The 19,335-nt window shown below is 42.8% G+C and overlaps 1 protein-coding gene across 1 annotated transcript; it reads right to left on the bottom strand.

Moving 5' to 3' along the window:
* Window positions 1-3,584: 3,584 nt before the first annotated feature.
* Window positions 3,585-13,653, bottom strand: LOC116998166 (acyl-CoA (8-3)-desaturase-like). Its single transcript, XM_033063617.1, has 12 exons — window positions 12,427-13,653; window positions 9,823-9,933; window positions 9,221-9,418; window positions 8,121-8,222; window positions 7,836-7,964; window positions 6,666-6,723; window positions 6,238-6,314; window positions 5,705-5,802; window positions 5,323-5,419; window positions 4,574-4,653; window positions 4,340-4,465; window positions 3,585-4,027 (listed from the first exon to the last, which is right to left on the bottom strand). Exons 1-12 carry the CDS (start codon window positions 12,643-12,645, stop codon window positions 3,976-3,978), a joined length of 1,347 nt encoding a protein of 448 aa, XP_032919508.1. The 5' UTR covers window positions 12,646-13,653; the 3' UTR covers window positions 3,585-3,975.
* Between the last annotated feature and the right edge of the window lie 5,682 nt (window positions 13,654-19,335).

Raw genomic sequence — 19,335 nt, 5'->3', positions numbered from 1 at the left:
AGTGCTTTAAAGAATTGCCTTTGTTTTTATTTCATGAATAAATTTAATCTGAATCTCCTCTAACCTATCACAGATTGGAATAACAGCCCCAGTAGGTACCTTTGTGTCAACACCTTCAATCAATAAACTGGATTAATTGGCACAAAAAGATAGTATGGTGGTTGAGCATGACTTTTTTTAGAATGGAAAAAACCCCCCACAAAATCAAAATCTCAAATAGAAACATATTTACCCTTCTAAGCATAACCACCCTGCAGATAAAATATACACAGGTAGGGTAAATAAGACTTGAGTGGTAAATATTTGTAAGGATGGAACAGTCATTATGGGGACTTCTAGACCATTTCCAGAACCTAAACCATCTTTAAAAGATGTATTTTCTATTTTTCTATCCATTTTTTATGTGTTTTCAGGTGTTACTTCCAAGAGGGAATGTAGATCTTTTAGGGAAAAATAATTTTTTCAGACTAGATTGAGTTTAGTGACCAGACAAATCAGTTAATATTATTTCACTTGATTTTTCCTCATCTATCACCAGGAATAAGAGGATATAAGGGAGATGTATTTATATTTTTCTGAGAAAATAAAAAAATATCCTTGAAAGGCCAAGAGTTTAAGTGAGGAACATCCTCACAACTCACCAGTTAAGAAGACTTGAAGTAGAATGAAAGAATTAATATTTTGATGCAAACCTGCCACAATCCATGGAGGAGATGAGGAAATTTCCTCCTGAAGGGCCACAGCCTAAGATGAAACCTCAGGTACCACATTGCTCTTGTAAGTTTAATTACAAAGGATGCAGGACTGCTTCTCCCAGCTCCATTTTTGAGAGAAAACAGCCATAAATATCCTGTGGAAAGACCAGTCCTGCCTTTAAGAGTGTGATCCAAGCATGGTGGCAGCCAGGAAAACCAAGCACACCCCACCCCGGGGTGGGTGATAAGAGGAAAATTGCTCAGACAGAGGCAGCTCTGTACTTGCAGGGGAGCACAGCTCAGCACTTCAAGGGCTTTGGAGTAATAGCAGCACACACCTTCTCTGGGCAGCACCTGAGGAAAAGGCATTTTATGTGGTAAACTGGAATTAAGCCTCCTGGTTTTTTGGAGTTCAGTGTAAATACAGCCTGTGTTTCAGGCTGGCGCTCTCTTTATGGACACAAAAACTGCAATTTCCTTCAAGTCAGGCTACAAGTTGCCCTCCAAACAATCATTGAAGTTTTTATGCAATAAGACTGAAGCAATTTTTTTGCAGGGGTGGCTGGTAAGAGGAATCAGTGCATAAGTGACTCATTTGACACTCAGGAAAGAGGTGCTAGGCTGAGGTGCTGTCACACAGAGCAGGACAACAGCAGAAAAGGGAGTTGTTCTACCCATTTCTAAATCCTCTTCATCAGAGTCCACCCAAAGCATCTTATCCAATTGCATCCCTAAATCTGGGACCTGAAGGAACAACAAAAAGATACAAAAGAGCTTTTGCTCTACCTGGATAAAGGAAGCCACTTCCAGCAGCATCTCAGCACAAACTCCAGCAGCCAGAAGGATTCTGCAAAGCATCTCCCTAATTTCCTTGTCTCTTCCAGGTATTCCAGATGGCAAATATTGTCTTTCAGGGAATATTACACCTGACCCCTTGGGGTTTGTAAACCATGCTAGAATTTAACCAAGGCAAACCAGCTCCACTGTTAATAACCTTTATTAAAAAGATAAAGAAATTGTTATCGACACAGAGTAGCCTGTTGAGACAAATAGAGACAGAAATGTTTTAATTAAAACCAGATTGAAAAAAAAAGAATCAATAAATAATGGAATTCAAATAAGCAGAATTCTAATTAAACATTACAAATGATCAGTTTAATTTATGAGACTGACACCACAAAAACCCTTTTGATTCAGCCTTGTATTGATTTCAGTGGGACACAGGATCAGCAGAGCTTTCAAGTCTGTCTGGTAAAAAAGAAGGAGGAATCCTTAATATTTCTATTACCTTCAGCAGGGCAGCAATTTTAAAATGCCTTTATGTAGTACCATGAAATCCCTGCATTCATCTTAAGACAGTATTATCCCTTAAATAATTATAAAATGTTTCTGCTTTTGCAAATAATTATGGGTATCACCATTATAACCAGCCCTGGATTTGGGAACACTTAATTGCTGTAGGGACCAACTAGCAGGGATTTCCAAACTACATTTTGAACACTTTTTAAATAACTACTTCTTTAAACAGGGTCCTTTTCAAAGACATCTGTCAGCCATTATTATGATATAACCAGGACAGTGTTATTGATACCTCCACCTCCACACAAAAATATAAATAAAAAGAAAAAACAGAGATGTTCTGGGGAAAAAAAAATGCAAAAATAAAAAAAGTCCAAACTCCTTCTGCTTTGTTTGTTGGGCTTGATCTTGTTACCCAGAAGAGGGGTGCTGGTGTCTGTAAATTGCAACACAAGTGAGCTGGCTTTAAATCTCCCACATCTTCCTCTTGTGGGTGATTTATCCACTGAAAGTTCTAGGTGTGAAGGCAGAGGAGAACAACAATGTGACCTTTGCTACTATGGGCAAATTGTCTCTTTATTTGCCACCTCAGGTTCTTGCCACAAAAATCTTTTTGGGTTTGGGTCAGTGAGGTGGGTACAGTACCACACGGGTTCTGCCAGACCCATAATGGAATGTGTTTGCTCTAAGTGGCATTAGGAAGTGTCATTGAATCATGATTGCTTTTCAAAATCAGCAAGATAAATCAGAAGAGCTCCTTCTAAAACAGGCTTTGACTTCAATCTAAAAATCATGATCAAGAACTTTATTCATAGTTCTCTTGTAAAACTAATTGTACTAAACCACCAAGAGGTAAACTACTAGATAAAATGTAATGTATATTTAAAAGCAAGAGTACCCTAAATATCCTTGAAATCTGGACCTACTCCTCAGTGCTTTGTCTTCTCAGCCTGATTCAAAGCTGGTCTACACCAGAAATCCAATCTGACAGCACAGTCAGCACTCAGTTAAACCCCAGACACGTATTTATGCCCATGCACACCACATGCCATACAAACTGTGTTCACACTGGCTGCAGGTGTCAGCAGCCCCCAGCTGGTCTGCCTGCCCATGCAATCCAGGAACAGAACCTGCTACAACCCTTAATAGCTACAGCAAGGTGACCAGAAGCGATGGGGACATGCCCCAGAAGCCACCTTATTCTTTCAACATTTATTTGATCTGTTCTAGAAGATCCCTTCAAAATTCCCCCTGGCCAATGTCTCCTGACTTCCCGCACTTTTCCTGCATTTTTTCACTGATCCACTGAACCAAGAACACAAAAGAGGCCTTAATACTGAAAGAGGTTTGTGAGGAAGATGGAGAGTTTTTATCTGGACTTGTAGGGACAGGATGAGGGACAACAGTTTTGAACTGACAGAGGGTGGATGTAAATTGGATATTAGGAAGAAATTCTTTATTGTAAGGCACTGGAACAGGTTTCACAAGGAAGCTGTGCATGTCCCATCCCTGGAACTGTTCAAGGCCAGGCTGGACAGAGCTTGGAGCAATTTGGCCTGGTAGAAGGTGTCCCTGCCCATGGCAAGGAGTGGAGCAAGATGATCTTTAAGGTCCCTTCCAACCCAAACCATTCCAGGATTCTATGACTCGAAGAAGAATTTCCTTTCAAACCTCTTCCATAAGCAAGGAGCTGGCACTTCCAATAAAGTTAAACTGATCAAGCTGATTCAAGAGCTACTTCTCCCCAAGTTTAAAAGCCCATCTCTGAATTCTGAAATTGAGAGCAGGAAAAAACAGAGGTTCATGGTTGGGAACAAGGAAAAAAATGTATCTTGAAGCCACTTTCCCATTTCATTCTTACTGAAATTAACTTTGCCCAGCTCCTGAGTTCCTGTGCCTGAGGACACGCACAGGGATGATGTGTCCTGACTCTTGGCAGTAGTTGTGTGGTGAAGGGATTCCCTTGGAGAATTGCCAGTTTCTATCCATGCAGATATGCTTCCAGCCAGTGCTCCCCAGAATCCTTCAGGGAACTGCAGGAGCAGAACGGAAAAAATCACTTAGGAGGGGACAGAGTTCAACTTTGTGGGAAACCAACTGTAGTTAAAGAAATAAAAGGGAAAAAAGGGATTTTACATCTGGACACCTCACAGCAAAGTCTGACTGCAGGCAATGAGCTGAGAGTATTTAAGGAAGAGAAAAACAAGCTTTGAAACTTTAAAACTTTAGAAAAGTCTAAATAAACTATAGGTTTGATCTCTCTGTGGACATTGATTCGAAATGCCAGACTTGGTGTCTCTTACCCACCACCACAGAGCAAAATCATCTTGTTAATTGATACTTACTGCAAAATATCTACAAAGGCTGTCAGCAAAGTCTTGCTTTTGTACTCAATGCCGTGCTTGTCACAGAGGCTTTTCACCAGGGGAGCCACTTTCCAGTAGTTGTGCCGAGGCATCGTGGGGAACAGGCTGCAGAATGGGATGAGGCAGAGTTATTGCAAGACTTGGCTTTCTCCCTGTTCAAAATATCCCCCTGCCCCAGATCATTCCCATTTTTCCCCCCAGGATGATACTCACTGGTGCTCAATTTGGAAGTTCAGGTGCCCAGTGAACCAGTCATTGAACACAGACTGGTTCACGTTGCAGGTCGCGTGGAGCTGGGAGAGAAAAACACCAAAACCCCCAGATGATTTAGATTTTATTTTCCTGCAAGTCCAACAATTGAACCCCCAGCAATCACTGCCCACCCTTATTTAGCATAAAAATCAAGGCAAAGTCAGGGATTACAGCCATTACTGCCCTGAGGAATTCCACAAAGTCTAGACTAGCTAGGCTGAGTTTTTCATCCTTGATAAAACAGGAAACTGCTGCAAAACCACTATGTGGGATTATACTGCTGGAGGCAGGATAGATGTGAGCAAAGCTCTATTTACATATTCATTTTTATCAGGCAGTTTTGTCAGATTTATCTGATCTGCAGTAAATCTGCAGCCTGCAGGGGTAAAAATAAAGGTATCCCACTTTACTTCCCTTTAGTTGGCCTAAAAATGAGATTGGCTGCTATACCACCAGCACTTTTCTGTAAGAGAGAGGGGAAAGGGTTGTGAAAAATATTCAAGGCCTTTCAGTGAAAAAACTGGATTTTTAAAATCTAGATTTCCTGTTTTCCAACTAAAAATTTAAATGGTTGAATAACACAGAAATGTTTATTTAATGAATGAAAGGGCAAACCTCATTAACAGTAAATCTAAGGGAATAACAACATTGTCTTTCTTCTATAATTAAGACCAGCAGACCCAGTATTCCAGAAGAAAGGAGTTTCTCACCTGAGTAGACACCCAGTCTTTGTTCTTGTCATAATCAATGTTCATTGGGATGTGATTCATCTGGGACACCCAAATAAACCAGGTACTCTCAAGATACCTGGGCAGATAAACACAGAAGCTCTTGCCATATCTCTAATGCCATCCAAATTTAACACTAAAACACTTGGCTAAGTCTCTTCTCAGGTAAAGCTGGAGTTTAAGAACCACTCAAGTTGTAGCTGCAGATGTCCCTGAGCAGCCACCATCCCTCTGAAGTTAAACTGTTTCTCCTGCACTTTTTAAGTCTGAGAAAATCATAGTATTAGTTTTCATTTCTTTCTTTTGAAGCACAATATTGATTGCAAATATTAATTATGGGGGCTCTGTGGGTGCTCTGAGTTACCTGGACAGCCAGTAGTATATCATGAAGTTTTTAAATCCCATTAAAGGAACGTACATGAGGCAGACTCGGATGTTGAAAGCCACAATCAATATCAGTTCCTGTAAAAAAAACAAACAAAAAACCCCCCAAAAAATCAGGATGAAAATCAGACTTTGTTGATGAAATGCCTCCACTCCATCCTCTCCCTTTTACTTGAACTGCAGCATAAAAAATGTTCTGATAAGCAAATTTATCAGGAGTAAGGTCCACTCTGCACCAAGGTGGGTGTGTCCCTGAAATATTCCCACTTAACCAACAATAACTGCAGACAACAGGCCTGCCATCACACTCTGGGTCTGGGAATTTCCTGGCATTTTATTTATCTGCTAAAAGGCTAAAAAACTTCTTCTAAGCAATTTTCTCTTGCTGCAGCAAGCCTGGAATCAGTCTTTTCTATCCTTTTTCTTTCCTACCCCCAATTACCTGACCAATAGGAGGTGAAGGTGAATACAGTGACATTTTTGGAGTTTTCCAGACAGAGAAGCAGTGCTTACCAACCACTTTTTCCTCCTGATTGCAAAGTATAATATTGACAGCTGGAAGAAAGGAATGAGGGCGAGCGGAGCCAGCACTGAAGGACAGAATGGAGAGAGAGACATTTGTAATTTCACTGCATCATTAAAATTATTCTTCTTTCCAATGGAAGAAAAATTGCTGTCTTCCACTCATATTAACCTCCATGCACCTACATAATCTCTTCCTCTTTTCTTCTCATCACTTCTCCATTTTTTCCCCATCCCTTTCTTGCCTCTGATACACCCCCATCCACATCTCATAACCCAAACAGAGACTTAAGGGGCAATTCATCTTCATGGGGACTTTCTTTAATATGAAGGAAGCTTCCTGAAGCTCTCACTTCAATGTGAATATCTTTAAAACCCCTTATTTTGTGGGAGAGGAGATGGTTTGAGGGGAGACTCACAGATGAAATACTTGTGCTGGTAATTGTAAGGCATGAACTTCTTCTTCTGCTTTCCAAGCTGAAAAATGAAAAGATATTGAAATATTTACAAAAAGCGCAATTAAGTTTATTTCTTCACCTTGTAATTTTTCACCAATTGCACAAAAAGTTTCTTAACATCACCCCAAACTTTTGCAAATATAATTCTTCACAAGACAAAATAATAAGGAGCTAAAGCAAACTACTTCCAGAGCTCCAGTCTGCACTGGATCAACACTGAAGCAACAAATAAACTGGATAAACCAAGCCCCCAAAATCCACTTTGCCCATCCATAGTGTGCCTAAATCTGACCCTGCTAAAAAGCAGGAAGACATAAGAACTGATTTCCTACATTTTCACTCCATCAAATCCACTGGAGCACAGTGAGCCTACTCTGGATGCTCATGCTCCCACATGAGAAGTCTTTCCCAAAATCCCTGACAAAATCCTTCCCAATGGTTTTCTATCAATAAGCATTTTGTATCTCCCATTGCAGGAATCTTTCTGGGACAGCAGAGCTGGAATTTTCCATGTGCCTTGGAGAGTTCCTTCAGCAGGTAAAAGAGAGGAATTATTTTAAGAGGCTGGTGCATCTCACAATGAGGCCATTTCATCACCCCAAGAATAAAAGGAATTACAAGGAAAAGAACAGGCAAACGAGCCCTTGCTTATCCTGATGCTATCAGAAACCACAATGGGAGCAGGGAGGATCTATTCATAGTTTCTCTTTTTATGAAAGCCGTAAAATTCAGGATTAGGAAATCATTCGCGGTGTTGGTGTTCAGTGCGTGGCAGCTCCTGAAGGATTTGGGTGCCAAACATCTCCACCAGCCTGGAGGATCCAGAGGGAACATCTGACTCACTGATACTCTCTAATGCAAGTGGGCTGACTCATCCCTGGAGCTGCCTTCAAGGTGCTTGCCTTACTTAAGCACTGATTTTAAGCCTTTGCTTCTCAGGAGTGGAGATCCCTCAGCACTGCAATAACACCAGACTCTCAGATCTTGGAACACTTTGAGATTTGCCATAAAATCCTAGAAAAGTCTGGGTTGGAAGTGACCCTGTTTCAAGGCACAAACTGGGCTGTTATTATTATACATTAGATATCTATCCCATCCTAGCTTTCTGTGGTGAAGCCTGCTTTTCCAGACCTCCACGGAGAGGGTCTTGCCCAGGCTGAAGAGCAGAGGGTGCATGTTGAGGTCGGGGTCCTTGCGGAAGCAGTTGGGCTTGGCGTGGTGCTGGTTGTGCAGGTGGTTCCACCAGCTGGCAGGCAACCCCTGCGTGGGGAAAAGGGCGATACCGGGGATTCAAACTGGAGCACTATCAAGGATCACATCTCTATTTACTGCAATCCCCTCACAGGCGACTTTGCCCGGATTTAGGGACACTCCCATCCATTGCTTAGTCCCGATTAGCCCAGATAACATTCTCACCTTCAGCATGTTTATCACCACGATCTGCATGAGATGATTCCACCTGGGCCTCCTGAAGACAGAGCAGTGCCCCAGATCATGCTGGAACCAGCCCATCTGGATCTGGGAGACAAAAGGATCACTGAGGAAAGAGAACTGCTTTATTGCAATGATTTGCCTTGTGAGTCTCTGTAACTTCATAGTCTGAGTTCCATCCTCCTTCTGATGCGTGGAAGAGATACTCTCAGGGCTGGGAACTTCCATCCAGGCCACTCTCCACTAGAACTGCTCAATTCCAGATATTAGTTTCATTTGGAATATAGGGAAAGCAGCAAAACATCACTGCAATTAACTTCACAGCACGGAATTCTGTTGCTGCCATCACAAATAATTAATTTCCAAATAACGAGGTAGGAGGTGGAATGGTTTCCAAGTCTGTGGCTTTGCTGCATTCCATGTTTCCATGGAAATACAAGACTGCTCTTTGAGACATATCTGCCTTAGTAGTTCTTAGGCAAATAAAATAGATTAATTAAATAAATTAGCTCATTTGCACCTGCTCCAGGGGGATCTGAGCAAACTTAAGCATTCAGTGCTAATAAAATCTTGTTTTCCTTCCTCTGCCACACCTTTCAATTTCTCCCATCTAAGTGCTACAAATCCCTATTCCCTGCTGCTTCCCTACACCCACCCTGAAATGGATCCTTTGCTTATATGGCTGAATTTATTAATCCAGCAGAAAACTATTCAGGGCTAGTAGGGACTCATAAAGGACTCAAAAAATACCAGAGCCATCTGACAGAAGAAACAGAGAGCCAGAAATGCAGGTGAGAATGCAATATTCCTTTTTTTTTGCTGGGGTATGTGATTAGATCAGCTCATCCCATCTTGTGAAAGAGCCAGTTCCACAAGAACCCCACCGTGGTGAGGGAGCAGCCTGTCAGCAAAACGAGATCTGCTGCAGGCAACAAAAAATTGTGACGTAGAACGTGCTCGTCATCTTCAGCCAGATAATGGGATCTAAGGAGAGGCAGTGCCTGGGACGGGAGCATTCCATTAATCCTCTCCACCTGGAAGATGCCAAGGGCGTCTGCAGCACTGAGCACCCGTCAGCAGTTTACCTGGGCAGTGGTGAAGAACGCCATGCCAACCACAAAAGGCACCAGGGATACGCCAAAGTACCAGACCACGAGCCAGGACGCAGCGTCCAGCACCAGGAGGTGAAGGAAAATCAGGAAGAAGAAGAAATAATTGGGCCTCAGAAGTCCCATCTTCTCAATGGTGCAGCGCAGCTCACGAAAATCCTCCAAGAGGGATTTCTGTGGGTAAAGAAAAGGGATGTCTGTGGGTGAAGTGAATACCAATGCACTATTTACTTTGAGAATGTTATAGAGCAGAGCCAGGAACCCCAAAACAGCCACACAAGTTGGAGGAGATATTCTGTCAGTAGGGGCTCTGTGCCAAAACAGAGCTTTGATTCTGAGATATCCCAGTGAGGAGAACTGAGCAGGATTTGGGGCACTCGAGCTCATTCCTCGCTCCCAGGAGTGGATTTAGTGATGCTGGGACAGTCGTGTTTCCATGCCTGCCCATCACCACCTCCTGCCCACCCACAGCATCAGGTGTGCTCCCTCAGAGGCGATTCCTGCTACCTCTCCTGTTTTCCTTCTCCTCCTATGCTGAACCCCAAGCCATTCCCACCACTGGAATCTAGGGCACTTACTTTTTTATTAGTCTCAAAGCTGGGCTGATCTGGTGCCAGCTCCCCAATCAGTAGAGATTTCAGGTACTTCTTCACCAGGGACTTGTCGTTGTGAAATGCCACAAAGGCATCCTGAGGAACACAAAGGGAGGGAGTGAGTGAGGCAATGTCACCAAATACCAGAGCTGAGCCTCTCATTCCCAAGGTCTGGATTATAACACAAAATCCTGCTCCCCTTGTCCATTTTCATCTCTGCTGTCACTCTTTCCCATTGACTGGAGCTTGGCCCAAGGAAGCTGGAGGAGTTTCAAGAGCCCAGATTTCATAAAAGCCCCTGGGCGAGGCTGGTAATAAACATGAAAGGGTTTGATGAAAAACCCTTTGCAGAGGGAAACCTGTTCTTTCTTCTGCTTGTTTCAGCACAGTCTGTCCCTAGAAGGCTCCGGCCAGCAGCCCTGCCCTATGGATGGGACCCAGGAGCAGGGAATGAGGTGTGTCTTTGCCATGCTTGGGATGAGGCTTTGAGATCCTGTCTGTGTAACACTAAGGCCATAGAGAACAGATACTGAAGCCTCATACTCAGCAGCACAAACTGGGTGTCTCCTGTAGTTCCCTCCAAATTTCCAGACTGGTTGGTGTTTTGGGGAAGTGGGAATACAAAAGTGCCTGTCCAAGAAAATCCCAGTTTCAAATCAAATGTAAACAAAGGATGAGATTCCAGATAAATCAAAACTCTTCTTCAGCTCATGTCCTCAGTGGATTTTCCAGAGGAAAGGTGAAGAGGTTGGCCATACCCTTTTTTTCTTCCAGAAAGAGCGGATAGAACAAAATCCTCATTTTGAACAGTCTGGTTTTGCTGATTTTGGCTCTGAAAATCAGCAGGGATGAGCACAACCCAAATATTCTGCACAGGTCTGGTCAGGATCAAATCCCTGGAAGAGGACAGAGGACTTCCTTGGAGCCTCTTGGCTGGAGACAGTCTCTGAGTACTTTAGTCTAGAAAAAGTCAGAACAGGATGACTTTTTGGACATTTGAGCTTTTCTACAGACATCTAGTGACCCTTTGTCACACTGGCAAATGAGACAACTCTGTCCAGATCCAGAGGATTGGGGAAATCCTTCCATCATGATTTTGTGCCCCTCATCCTCCAGGTCTTTATTCATTTTTATATCCCTCCATCATGCCAGGAATTCTGATTTAATCTGTAAGTATCTGTGCTGCAGTTTGGAAATAGGAACCAGAATCCTTTCAAGCAGAAACTCCTATCCATGAGATCAGTATCACAGATTTTTATCACTGAAAGCCTCTCAGTCCTGCCTGTTCTTTCTCCTCCCTGGTCTTAGGCCCTGATTAGCATTTTACTAACTTTAAGATTTACTTCTGAGATTAAGAACTATCACCTACAACACACTTAACTCATAACATTTGACATCAATTAAATGTTCTGCAATGCTCTTGCCTTGTAAGTTCAAAATAATCCCCACAGAGGAAGAAAATTCTCACAATGTCTACACTGTTATGAGCTCTGGAGTAGTAAAGAGTTGTTGGAAAAAAAATCCTGGTTTTAGATAAAGTCCTGCAGCAGTAATTTTTTGAGATACCTTCCAGTCCTGTTTTTCTATGTGGATTTCTTAGAATATATGAGCAAGCAGCACTTTAAAGGCAAAAAGAATGATTAGGACTAGCAAGGGCAAGACAGAAGATGTTAGGATGCAACACAAATCCACACTGAACCCACAGTTTTGGCTATTGGTTGTGGTCCTGTCTTCAAAGGGATATAGCACACCTAGAAGTTTGAAAATACCTTTAAGACCAAGTAAAATCAGATTGTAATTGTTGCAACAATAAAAGCAAGTAAGATCAAAGGTAATTTTTTAATCACATTCACTGCAGTTAAAGCCCCTGGGTGTCTATAAATACAATGATGTAAATTGAAGGTCCTTGCAGGAGCTGGGAGGACATAGCTTGGGGACAAATCATTCCATGCATTCTGCATTCCTTGACTCCTTCTGTAAAAGTCCAGTGGCAGAAAGTGCAGGAGATGGAAACAGGATCTCTGGGCCGGCCTATGCTCTGATGATCAGTGAACTTGGGAGAAACCAAACAAGACTCAAACCTCTCCTTTTTCTTCCTCTGAGATCACCAGGAATATTTCTGCCCCTGTTTCAAGCAGGGTGCAAGGGATGAAATGTGAAAGGTAACTGATCTGATCCACTTTGGGCCGGGAGTTAGGAAGTGCTATCCCATTCCACACGCTGAAACATGAGGGATTAATACAGGGCAAGCAACTTTCTTCAAGTCGTGACAAGAATTAAATCTCCCACATCACAAGTCTATGCCCATGTTTCCAATGCTCAGATTTCTGCCCTATTTGGAAATTCAGCGTCTCCTTTCAGCATAGTCTGGGAGATCTGCTTAGAATTTATTATTCCTGCCAACAAGCACCAAATGATTTTAGATAAAAGATTTTAGCAGGAATCCCTGGAAGATATGTGTTCAGATGTATTTGTCAGACTTTTCCTTGCATCCTGCAGCCCAAGGTCGGTGATGACCACCACCAGGCAGGGTTCCCCACCACGTCCTCCTTCCCTGCCCCTGGAACCACCTTCCTGCCCAGCTCTTACCGTGGCATCCTGCCCAGCATAGTGGCTGATAACCCGTCTGCCCCCGGGATGTCTCTTGGAAAACTCGCTGACATCGTAAACCTTCCTGTCGATCACCAGCCACTGCTCCCGGCCTTGCCCGCGCCCGTTGCGGATCCCGATCTCTTCCCAGGTGAAAAGCTGTGGGAAGGCTGGAACAGCTCCCGTGCCCTTCTCGCTGGGGCCGGTCTGGGGAGCCATCCGTGCTGGAATCCGTGTCCAGGCTGAGGGTGGCCCATGCTGGCCTGCCCGTTATACAGCCCCACTCCAAGCCACTCCCTGCGCTTCCAAGGGCTGGTTGGCTCTCCTCGCCCAAACACACCCTGCCCAAGCTCCCTCCTCTCCCTGGGACACACCCAAGGAGAAGCCCTGCTCCTTCTTGTCCTTCCTGAGCTGCCTTTGCAAGGTCTGAGTGCTTCACTGAACACAAACAGGGATAAAGACAGAAATTTGGGAAGACAGTTGTTACCTTGACTTGGCCTCATCACCACCCAAAACATTCAGGTTGTCCTCAGGCTTTGAAATTTTCTGTGTTGACCTTGGCATGCTAAATTAATGTGCCTTTCTTAAGCAAATAATTGATTAAAATACCACCAGATCAGAGTAAAGAAGGAGCACATTAAGAAAGCATTCTCTATTTCCAGTAAATTTGGCTTCTATATTGATAATACTTTGCATGCAGTTGGTTTCAGAGCTTCTTGAGCTATGTAACCACCAAATTGTTCAAGCAATTTATTCATGGTCTATAATATTAAAATATTTTGTGGTAATAGCAGTTATAGTAATAATAGTGATAAAAATAACAGTAATAATAATAGCAATAATAATAACAATAGCGATAACTGTTAACACCAAGTTTGGCTGCAGATTCAGAAACCTGTGTTTAAAGGCAGTGTTGCCATAATTAACTTAAAAACTGACCCTGCAGAAACCAAGTCTAAGCATCTCTGATATTGTGAAGGTCTGCTGTGCAATAAAGAGGTAAAGAGTTCTCAGCTGTAATAAAATGCAGCAACAAGGCAATGACAGGTTTTCTATGAACTCACATAAATTTTGCAGAAAATTTTAAGCAATATCAATGAAATATTGCCTACTTGAGATCTAGCAGTGTGTTAATCTGGGTTGATTTTTTTAAATCCAAAATTCCAAGCCCTGGATGCTTCTGAGGAAGGTACAAGCAGCAGGCAGATGTGGTACAGATGGGGTATTTCCTTCTGTAATGCAGTAATGCAATACTGAGTCAAATCATGAGTTTTCCCCCTTGCTCCAAACTTTCTATTTATGCTTCTGAATTTCTTAGGTCTCCAACCCCAGATGTGGCCTGCAGTGATGCCCAGTGCCTGTCTGAAGCCTGACCAGCTGCAGGTCTCAAGTATCTCCCATGACAAAGAGTTTCCCAGACAATTTACACACTGGGATTCCAAGAAAACTGGTTGTTGTGTGAGCACCCAGTTCTGAGAAGGACTGAAGCTGCAGGCTTCAGGTAGGACAGAAAGATAAAGAAAGATAAAGGCAGATAAAAAAGCCAAACTGCTTTCTTGACCAAGGCACCTCAGCAGAGTGAGGCATTTTCCCCATCTCCCAGGCACGGAGTGGGCAGTTTTCTGGCTGACAGAACTCCAAATTATGCAATTCTAATTCTTCAAATCATGTAGCATCTTGCAAATTAATCAGTCAAGCCCCAAACTGCCATTTAAAAGTGCCTGACATGTGGCAATTGGTGAACCACCCAAAGTAAAAGAGAAATGTGACTGCTGGTATTCATCAGAAGACAGCGATAAAAAAAAATGGGAGGAATAATTTCTACCCTGCTGTCACACTGTATTTTGTAACTCTTTATCTTGCTCTAAATAAAAGCTGAGAGTGTCCACATTAATGATGTGTTCATGTTCTATGTATATGTTCAGAGTCTTACCTAAATCAATGTTCAGCACTTGAGGTGGTGGCAATAAAATATGCAACAGTTTGCGCAATTTCCCGCAGATGTGGGGTTTTGTGCACATGTGAAAATATCAAGTTACTCCATAGTTGGCTGAAAGTACAGAAAAACCTTCCCATGGCCCTATATTCAGACTTGTACATGTAGCAGCTACTTGAAAAGGAGGAGATAAAAATGTGGGGTTTGGTTTCGGCCTACAAGGAGATGCAGGATAAAGAGCCAGGAATCCATTGGAGTGAACAAATATGGGATGTCTCTGTACCCACAGTCACTAATTGTGACTTTCACTGTTAACTCTGAGGGTGCCAGCATCCACCAAACTGGTGGAATTAAATTTGGGAACTCTAAGATGATTGTCCTCTGAATTTCTTTAGCATCAGATCCCATCCAGAGGGGCCTGAAATGCCCACTGACATTCTTTTAAATTAAAATCCCTTCCCAGTGTGAAAACAGAAGCTGCCTGTCTGCATTATCCAGGTCACCAAACAGATCAGAGGTGCATGGAAAAGCTCAGACAGTGAAAGCCACAGTCCTGCTCACCCAGAGAAACTATTGAGAAACCTGTTAGAGTGAATTTACACCACACTGGGTGTTCTGCAACCCCTGCCCACACAGCTGCCAAAATGCGTGTCCCGGGAGCTGGGACACGTGCCCAGAGCTGCTCCACAGCCCTGCTCCTGTGACTCAGAGCTCCTTGCACAGGCACTTGACAGAGTTTCCCAGATTTCCAGAAGGACACGACGTGACTGCTTAGCTGGCAGTTGCTGCTCCAGCCCTTTTATCCTCTGTCACTCAAATGTTTGCAGCTTTCCCTTAAATCCACTGGAGACGAATGGTCCAGAAATAAATCTGGTACTGAGATACCCTGGAGCATTTGGAACTGGTTGGTGATCTTAGAGGTTTTTCCAGCATTAATGATCCTGTGATCTTGTTTCTAAGAAAATCTTTTCTGCGAGGATCTTTAGGTTCTGAGTAATATTGTCTTACTTGGAGCCTTTTCATGGAGCCTTTCAAGTGGGGACATGGGGCTCCTGGGCAAAACTGGGTGGAGAATCTCTACTAAGTGAGTGGAACTCACACAGGATCCTGAGCCCTTTGTAGAGGCTTCAGGAGTGCTTTGCCCTAGAGTGGCTCCAAGGAAATTGCCTGCATCCATCCACAGTCAGCACACACATTCCTGTGCACAGTCTGTCTTTCTTCCTGGATTTCATCTCCTTCAAGATTCCCTCTTCTGTCACTATTATGTGCCTCTTTCCAAACACAGCCAGGAAGTAGAAATAATTAAAATTATTATATCTCCAGCACAAAACTTAATGGGGAATCCATAATTCAGGAAAAAGCTCCACTCGGAAAGATTGCAAAGATCTTTCTAAGTGACAAAAACCTTTGCAGTTGGCAAAATTTTGTTTTGGAAAGGAAAAAGGAATCCAGTAATTTACTGCTTTTGATAAAAACATTAAAAGCCACCATGTCAGTCAGAAGGAGAAAAGGACCAAGTTTTCCCTTTTTTAGTATATTCTATGTCAATGAAACATCATCCTGCATCTCAGATGGAGCTACTTACCAGGAATACCATGTCCCATGAAATGGAAAGAGAAACCTAAAGCAAAACCAAGGGTTTTTTTAAATAGACAGAGTCAAGTTTGTTATGGTGACCCTGCCTTGAGGGGTTTCATTTACTCAGATATTTTAGATTTCTATTAATTTTGTTTCATTCCTTATTCCAGATATTAATAGTAAATTAACACAGGGGTTTTTTTCTCTGTGAAAACAACCTTCACACCCTTTGCAAAAGAGGAAAAACAAAACACCTGTGAAAAGCCATGCTTTCCCTCCTAGCTTTTGGGTACATTGAGTAAACAATAAAACTCCAAGATTTGAATCAGACTGAGGGCTAAAATCAGGCTCTGTAGTAAGCCCTGTGAACCTTTTCATCTAAATCTCCCCACAGAACAATAAGTTGCATTAAAACACATATTACATAATATTTTTTTTGCAATTCCTATGAAATAAACCCTTTGCACCCTTCAGCTTCATGAAAGTCAGAATCCCAGGGGCTCTTCTGTGACTTTAAGACCCAAATTAAGCTGATCTAAAGTTATAAATTTGGTAATTCTCCTCTCTCAAGTGCTCTAAATTGTTACAAATAAGACCCAACATGATCCAAGACAAAATTGTTGAATGCCTCTAACAAACCCATTTCTTTTTCTCACTGTTGCATATTTGGGGGTTGTTTTTTTCAGACCAGGCAGCATTTTTGGTGCATTTTCTGTGCCCAGTGCAGGGCATCCACACAAGAAAAACTCCACAAAGGGTGCCCATGCTCGAAAGTTTGTTTTAGTGGTTTGTGCAACCTTAATTAGGAACAAAGTGGCCTAAGCCAGGATTAAAACACCCACGGTGGTTTCATGGGTACACACAGAGCACTTTCCTCCTGTGTCTGGCCTTCCCATGGACCTTGGGCTGCCTTCCAACCCCTGCAACAAACGTGGCACTGACAAAATTTGGCCATAATTCCTTCCCTGGCCTTCCCCATCTGCCTCTGTCCTTCCTCAGCCATGTATTTTGGGAAATGTTCTTAGGGCAACATAAACATTTTCCCTCAGAGATGTCCCTCATCCTTAAACTCCGACATCCTACCCTGCCCCCAAGGGTACTGCTCATAGTTTTTGTATTTTGCTGCTTCTTCTGCAAAATTTAATTTTTCTTTGATGCTTTAGCAATTGCTAAAGTTGCTAAAAGTAGCAACTCCTACTTGTAGTTCCATGACCTTTTCATTATTCCCTTTATTCCCAATCTGCTTCACAGGTTGTCCCTCATCCCTCAAAAATGCTCTCCTGAGTTTGTTTCTCTTTGCTAGGGAACTAAGTCCCATAATTTTATACTTACTCCTTTATTTTGGTAACTTTGGAGTATTTGCTGAAGACAGAAACACTCGTGGCTTTCTAACCTCACATGTTTCTGATCTTCCTCTTGGGTGAGGGGAGAAGAGGGGACAAAACAAAGAAAATGTCAAAACCTGAGCTCATTGCAGCATCTCCATTCACCTTTTATTTTCCTTGGGCAACACCCAGCATTTCTTACCTCACCTTGTTTCTTTTTCCTAACCAACTGGGAGATGATCCTGGAAAGGATTTCAGGCTCATTTGTTAGAACATTGGCATCCCTTCTTGCCAGGAGAAGTTATCATTCTATCTTGGTCTGCAGCTAAATGATGGGTTAGTGCTCATCTGGAAAGGTCTATTATGCAGAAGGTGACCTAATTAGGATAATACTGCCCACAGGCCTGCCCTGATCTCTTCCTGAGTCAAACCAAACTTTATACAAGGAATTATCAGCTATAAAATTGAATTATTCTTGAATTTTTATATTACCCCTAGAGGACAATCTAGCACTGCTCCTGCTAATTGGGCTAATTAACCTTGATACTAAGAATTTGCACTTACACTGTGTCTTGAACTGGTATTGATTCACACTTCAGCTGCTGAATATTTCTTTATTACTGACAGATTGAAGTAGTTTCTGCTCTAGAACTTCTCATTTTATGATCAAGTCACTGCCTCTTCTTTTATTTGGCTCAGGGAACGCTGATAATTCTATCCTCTCACAAAAAAAATCTTCAAACTGACAAAAGCCTAAATGATGAGCTGCAAAAACCAAAAAGCCAGGCTGGTTCTTGCGAGCAAAGCCAAAGGAGATTACTATGGATCAGCCAGATCTTTGGAAATTTTGCCTAAGGGGCACCATCATAACCAGCATTTCATAGAAGTTGCCATGGGTGTATCCTGTCTTGTTGCTGTCACAAAACTATTCTTGGTGGAAATTCCTCCCCACTTTCTGAACCTTTAATACCAGTCCCTGCAGGAGATGCAAATCCCGGAGAAACCTCTTCCAGGGCAACCCTCTTCCTTTCCCACCCATGAGCAGTGTTGCATTACTGAACTTGTCCTCTACACCTGTTAGGAAATCTCTTTAAATTCCTTAGAAAACAATCTTGGGAAGCAGCAAATCCTCCCATTTAGGAGAGACTCAGCTGCATTCATCATCCATCCCGTGGGGCTCTACAGTCAGCTTGATTTCCCCTACTTTTATAAAGGTGGGGAGAATTCCATAAAGAGCACCATTCCCCTCTTCAGGAATTTGGGATAATGGATGGAAACACATCCACAAGTTGGGCAAGGACTGGAAATCCACACTAGTAACAAATCCAAATGAGTGGGTATTGGGAAGGGGAAAACTACAGCGTTTTCCTCTTTCAGCTGCCCCATCACCCTTAACATCCTGACATTTTTATAATTCCAGTTGCTCCATTGCTGAAGATGTTCCTCCCTGATTTGGAAAAAGTGATTTATTCCAGGTTGGAGCCATCTCTTTGTCCAATTATATTCCACTTAACTGGATAACCTTCAAAGCTTTATGAACCTCTGACATCTTCAGGAACAACATCTTCTCCCTGCCATGGGCAGGGACACCTTCCACTATCCCAGGTTGCTCCAAGCCCAGTTCAACCCGGCCTCGGACACTTCCAGGGATCTAGGGATAGCCACAGCCTCTCTGGGTAACCTGTGCCAGGGCCTCACCACCCCCACAAGGAAGAATTTCTTCCCAATATCCCATCTAACCTTGCCTTCTTTCAGTCTGAAGCCATTCCCCCTTGTTCTGTCACTCCATGCCCTTTGCCAAGCCTCTATCTTGAGCTGATCCTTCTCTTCTCATCCTTTGGGGTGTCCTCCTCCCCTTCTGATGTCTGACTGCCACCCTGTGGCTATTCCACAATGTTTAGGTTCCATTTCTAAGGCTGAATGCTTTCCACTAGATGGCAAAGTCAGGGCTGATGTTCTTCCAAGGTTGTGTATTTCAGTGTATTTCTTGAACCTGGAAAACTCTCTGGAGAACTCTTCTCAAGCCTGGAAAACTTCCAGGAAACTCAGCACATTCATATCTGGTTATGC

This window comes from Catharus ustulatus, chromosome 6 (genome assembly GCF_009819885.2).
Source record: "Catharus ustulatus isolate bCatUst1 chromosome 6, bCatUst1.pri.v2, whole genome shotgun sequence".
In the NCBI taxonomy this organism is placed as follows: Eukaryota; Metazoa; Chordata; class Aves; order Passeriformes; family Turdidae; genus Catharus; species Catharus ustulatus.
The sequence above is the reverse complement of the archived record's forward strand: the minus strand, read 5'-3'. Positions and strand labels throughout refer to the sequence as shown.

Bases quoted from the DNA above. Each gene is read 5' to 3' on its own strand.
- LOC116998166 (XM_033063617.1), bottom strand. From the start codon at position 12,645: ATGGCTCCCCAGACCGGCCCCAGCGAGAAGGGCACGGGAGCTGTTCCA. The intron at 4,654-5,322 runs GTGAGAAACTCC...TTTCTCTCCCAG, and splicing joins AAGACTGGGTGTCTACTCAG to CTCCACGCGACCTGCAACGT. The intron at 4,466-4,573 runs GTGAGTATCATC...CCCATTCTGCAG, and splicing joins AACTTCCAAATTGAGCACCA to CCTGTTCCCCACGATGCCTC.